General features: G+C 41.5%; 1 protein-coding gene across 1 annotated transcript; it reads right to left on the bottom strand.

Moving 5' to 3' along the window:
• Nucleotides 1-248: 248 nt before the first annotated feature.
• On the bottom strand, nucleotides 249-2,730 carry VDAG_10534 (CTP synthase; the record flags this gene model as incomplete). The annotated part of the gene is made up of 10 exons (XM_009659596.1): nucleotides 249-860; nucleotides 911-1,033; nucleotides 1,174-1,548; nucleotides 1,607-1,690; nucleotides 1,749-2,105; nucleotides 2,168-2,235; nucleotides 2,284-2,309; nucleotides 2,367-2,430; nucleotides 2,490-2,607; nucleotides 2,692-2,730. The coding sequence occupies 10 exons, from the start codon at nucleotides 2,728-2,730 to the stop codon at nucleotides 342-344; spliced, it is 1,773 nt and encodes a 590-aa protein (XP_009657891.1). The 3' UTR covers nucleotides 249-341.
• Between the last annotated feature and the right edge of the window lie 2,592 nt (nucleotides 2,731-5,322).

Raw genomic sequence — 5,322 nt, 5'->3', positions numbered from 1 at the left:
CATGCATAAACAAACCCAGACCACCTCAATCGTTTCGAACGTCGTTACCCTAGGTAGATGCATTTCCTATGGACTGAAGCATCTCATGATACCCATATAAACTTGTAAAGGAGGAGGATGGTTTGCAATTCGCAAGAACACGAGGTGCAGGTCGTACCTTTCCGCTGTAGATTGCAACCCGCTCGCACGGATTATCTGTCAGCATTGCGCACTACTCACGATAGTACGTATAGACATTCCAGAAGAGGAGGGGTTAGAAATGATCATCAAATGCCGCCGGTACAGCCTATGCCTATATAACAATTTTCCAAACTCTTAAACGCCTGTTGAGCCGCGCTGCTTCAGAAAGAAGCCTGGTTCGTTCCGTTGATGCCCTCGCCACTGCTCTGCGCACTAGGGGTCTTGACCTCCTTCAGCACCTCGTCCAGACAGCCAGCACTGGCCGCGACAAAGCCCAGGAAGCAGGGGCTAGGCTTGAGGACGCGGCTCAGGTATTCGGGATGGTATTGGATGCCGACAAAAAAAGGGTGGTCCTTGAGCTCGATGATCTCCATTCGCTCGCCCTTGTCGTCCCGGCCGATAAAGTCAAGGCCCGCTGCCTCTAGACGCTCGATGTATTCCGGGTTGACTTCATAACGGTGTCGGTGGCGCTCGTCGACCGATGAGGCTCCCCCGTAGAGCGCGCGCAGCTTGCTCCACTCAGAACCATCTTGGAAAAACGTAGGTCGGCTTCCCAGACGCATGTTTCCGCCCATGGTCGTCTTGTCAATCTCGGGCATGAAAATGATGGCTTTTTCTTCGGCCTGCGCGTCGAACTCCTCAGACGTAGCCTTGGTGATGCCGGCAATGTGGCGAGCATACTAACACGTTATCAGCAGGAAGACAGCGATTAATATCCTGTCTGACGAACCTCAATCACTGCAACTTGCATACCCAGGCAGACACCAAGGTAAGGGGTCTTCTGCTCGCGCGCCCACTTGGCAGCAAGGATCTTGCCCTCGATACCTCTTGTGCCGAATCCACCAGGGCAAAGCTGGGGACAAAGTCAATGCTGGGTTCAAAACGCATCAATCAAAGATTGCACGGTGTGACTTACGATGCCCGAGGCGGTGCAGACCTGGCACAATGATTAGCTACCGTGCGTGAGAGATCCATGGGAAGGGCTGGACAAACCTCATGCCAGGCCTTGTGGAACTTGGCTGGATCCGTCTGCCGCGCACTTTCTTCCAAGTGCTCCGAGTCGACCCAGACAAGGTTAAGCTTCCTCTTACAGTGCATAGCACTGTGCTCGAGAGCCTTAACGACGCTAAGATATGCATCGTGAAGCTCAATGTACTTGCCAACGAGAGCGACGGTGACGGTCTCGAGATGCCTTTGCGGCATCACTGTGTCGTTCCAAGTCTTCCACAGATTCTTACCCTGCGTTACCCTGTCTTCGCTCAGGGGCAGCTGATCCAGTCGAAGGAAGGAGCGAAGGCTGGTGGTGAGACCCTGCTCATGGAGAAGCATCGGCACTTGGTAGATCGTCTCCATGTCCCTGACTGCAACCTGCGCCGAACAAGTAAATGTCATGAACCGTCTACACCAGCGAAAGCCCTTGACTCACCACTTGTTCCAGGTCAACTTGGCAATGGTGGGCAATCTTGGCAACCGTGGCGTCGTCCAGCGGCAACTCGCAACGGCAAGCAACCTATTTATAAAGAGTCAGCTCGATGCGCCTCAAGTAAGTCGGCAGCATTGCTTCTCACCAGATCAGGGATGAGACCAGCGCTACGGACGCTCTTCACAGCGTGCTGGGTTGGCTTGGTCTTCTGCTCCTGGCCAATGACTGGCACGTAGCTGACGTGAATGTTGACAAAGTTGCCGCGGCCTGCGCGATGGCGAAGCTGAACCAGCGCCTCGACAAAAGGCATAGACTCGATGTCACCCACAGTGCCACCGAGCTCGATAATGCAAACGTTGGGCTCCAGTCCGGACTCGTCCACGGGGATCTTGGCCACGTCCTCAATCCACTTCTGTATTCCGTCGGTGATGTGAGGAACAACCTGCACGGTCTTGCCGAGATAATCGCCCCTGCGCTCCTTCTCAATGACATGCTTGTAGATCTATAACAAAACACGGTATCAGCGCTGTCTTGTGCCCGGCCAATCACTTGTGTGAAGCCAACCTTCCCCGTAGTGATGTTGTGAGCCTTTGTGAGCTTGATCGACAGGTAGCGCTCGTAGTTTCCAAGATCTATAGCTTATAAGACTGGTTCTCGAGGCTGCGGCGAGTCACACTCACCAAGATCGGTCTCGCCACCGTCGTCCCTTAATAGAAATAGTTAGGATTTGGAGAGCAGCCTTGCGGAATGGCGTGCAACTTACAAAACGAAGCATTCGCCGTGTTCCAGAGGGCTCATCAGCCCAGCGTCAACACCGAGGTAAGGGTCTGGAGGGTTCCCGTGTTATTCTGCGTATCTGAGAATGGAGTTTCGGGTTTTGGCGTACCAATCTTGATTGAGGTCACTAAAAGCAAGTCAATCACAAAGTCGTACAAAATCAATGATTTGGCACTTTGACTTACCTCTGTAGCCGCTGGACTTGAGCAGAAGGCCCGACGAAGAGGCTAGACGAAGGCTGTTAGCAGACCTGGGCGCAAGGAGGACTGCTTCGCGAAGCTAGGCTCGGTACCGATTATGCCCTTGCCAACGCCCGAAATGACACCACCGCTGACAAGGAGGTACTTCATGTTGGCGAGTTTGGCAAGGATGTGTTCAACTAGGTGGTATGGTGCGAAGCGTCGTGGGAGTAGCGAAGTGACGCAAGGCGATGTTTGGATACCAGCAAAGTGCAAACACTCACCGTGCCCTTGCAGACGCGGGCAGAGAAACTTTGAGGACCGCGGGGCTGTTATCTTATCAGGTAAATTTTTAGGTGGGACGGGGATGTCTTATGATGATGATAATATATTTAACGCCACCATAGATCCTATATGGACAAAAAAGGCGCCCGCGCCGCCACACTCCATTGGCCGTCAAGATAGGCATACTCGAGCTGACGCTGGTGTATGGTCTTCATTTCTGGTCGTCTTGGGGGGGGGCAGGTTATCCTGCTTGGAGGTGTTCCGGTTGAGTCTTTCCTGTGGCGTTAGCGCCTCTAGGTATGAGGGTATGTCTTATATAATAAGTCCCCCTACCCCCTAACCGCCTACTAAGATACACTCAAAAAAGCGAATTACAATTATCTATATCTCCACTAATAGTAGAGCTATATATCTAGGATCTTAGTATAATGGAATTTGGGCTATAAATATAGTATAGTTAAATTCTTATCTTATCTTAAAGCCTATAGCTCTAATTATAAGCTATTTAAATAGCTTAATAATAGATTAAATAATAACTTATTTTAAAGATATAAATATATAAAGCTATATATTAAATAAGCTTAGAGATATTATAAGTTATAATAGAATTTTAAGAGTCTAGTCTTATATTTCTAATTAGGCTATTAATAATATAGCGAAGCTCCTACTTATAAGGAGTTAGATATTAGGAACCTAACCCCTATTTATATTATCGCTAATATTTTAGCGATAAGCCTAAGTTTAAGAGAGAAGTCGAGGCTATACTTTATAGCCTCGATAAGTTAAAGTTAATATATATAAAAGTATTTAGCTAAGGGCCTAGATTAAGGAAAGCGAATAGATTAGCGAATAATTAATGAAAAGATTTATTAACTTTAACTTATCGAGGCTATCGAATATAGCCTCGACTTCTCTTTTCAACTTAGGCTTATCGCTAAAATATTAACGATAATATAAATAGGGGTTAAGTTCCTAACGTCTAACTCCTTATATTATCTCCCCTCCTAGAGGTCTAGTTTCTAGAACTCGTAATACCTTTATTAGTATATCCTATTACCCTAGTTTATATAGCTAATAATATATTATTCCTTAATAATATAGAGTTAGGTTTAGATATATCGATAAAATTATAATAATAATAATAATAATAATAATAATAGCCTAGAGATAGGTAGTAATATAGAATAGCCCTTATTATTGATTTATAAATAATAATTTATTATACTTATCTTATAAGGTTCTCTCCTTTATACTTATACCTCTCCTAGATTTCGCTATATTTAGCTTCTTATTAATACTTAATATTATTATAATTATTATATTTATATATCTTCTCTTTAAGCCTATATTTATACTTAATTACTTTAAACGTTCTACTTAGTCGCTAATATAATAGACCTTACCTTCTAATTGAATAAAATATACCCCTTTAACCCTTAGCTTACCTAGGCCTATAGTTACTACTTACTTAGCTCTAAAGCTAGTAATTTACTTTATACATATTATTTTAATAAGCTTATATCCTAGCTTAATATCGAATATATAGCTAGACGTTCTAATATTAAATATATTACCTATAAATTCAATAAAGGCGCCTATCTCTTTATAAGTTTATTAAACTTCCTAGCTATACTAGCTAATAATTATAGATCCTTAAGCCCCTTTATAGGGTTATTTAGTATATTTAATAAGAGGTTATTTACTAGATAAATACTATAGACAGTATTATTTTAATTAACTATTTATCGAAATATTTATCTTATTTTTCTAAAATAATTAAGTATTTTAAAAATATATTTAAGGTTATAATAAATCCTATTAATAATAGCTAATTTTATAATATTATAGGTTATATTTATACTCTTAGGCTTCTCTTTATTAACCTTATAATATATACTCGCTAAAATATCTTTAATATATTTATTATTATTATTATTATATTATTCTATAAATTCTCTAATTGATTATTTTATATCCTTTTATTAATTAAGTCTTCTTTAATAAGTTAAGCCTCTAAGCTATAAAGATATAAAGGAAGCTATTACCTCTTATTAGCTTAATTATATTATCTATTATTAAGAAGCTAATATACTTAAGCTTACTATTTTTAACCTAGGCTCTAATCTATATAATTAGTATCTTAATAATAAGGATAAGACTAAGCTAATTCATAGCTACCTTAATATCCCTATTAACCTTAAGCTCGCTAACCTAATAAAGGACGCCCTCGCTAATAATAACCCTATCTACTTATATCTCTAAGGTATATATTACTTAGGCTATACCTTTATTAGCTAATTATTATTTAATATTTCTAAGAATATTAAAATTATTATAACCTTTATTATAAATATAAAAGAGAGTATTATTATTAAGAAAGAGGCTATAGCTATTAATAAGAAAGAGGTAAAGGAGAGGAAAATAGTAGAGAAAGCTATTAAGATTCTAGCTACTAAAGAGAAAAAGGTTACCGATACT

Source organism: Verticillium dahliae, genomic scaffold, assembly GCF_000150675.1.
Source record: "Verticillium dahliae VdLs.17 supercont1.50 genomic scaffold, whole genome shotgun sequence".
NCBI classification, from domain to species: domain Eukaryota; kingdom Fungi; phylum Ascomycota; class Sordariomycetes; order Glomerellales; family Plectosphaerellaceae; genus Verticillium; species Verticillium dahliae.
This window is presented reverse-complemented; position numbering and strand designations above follow the sequence as displayed.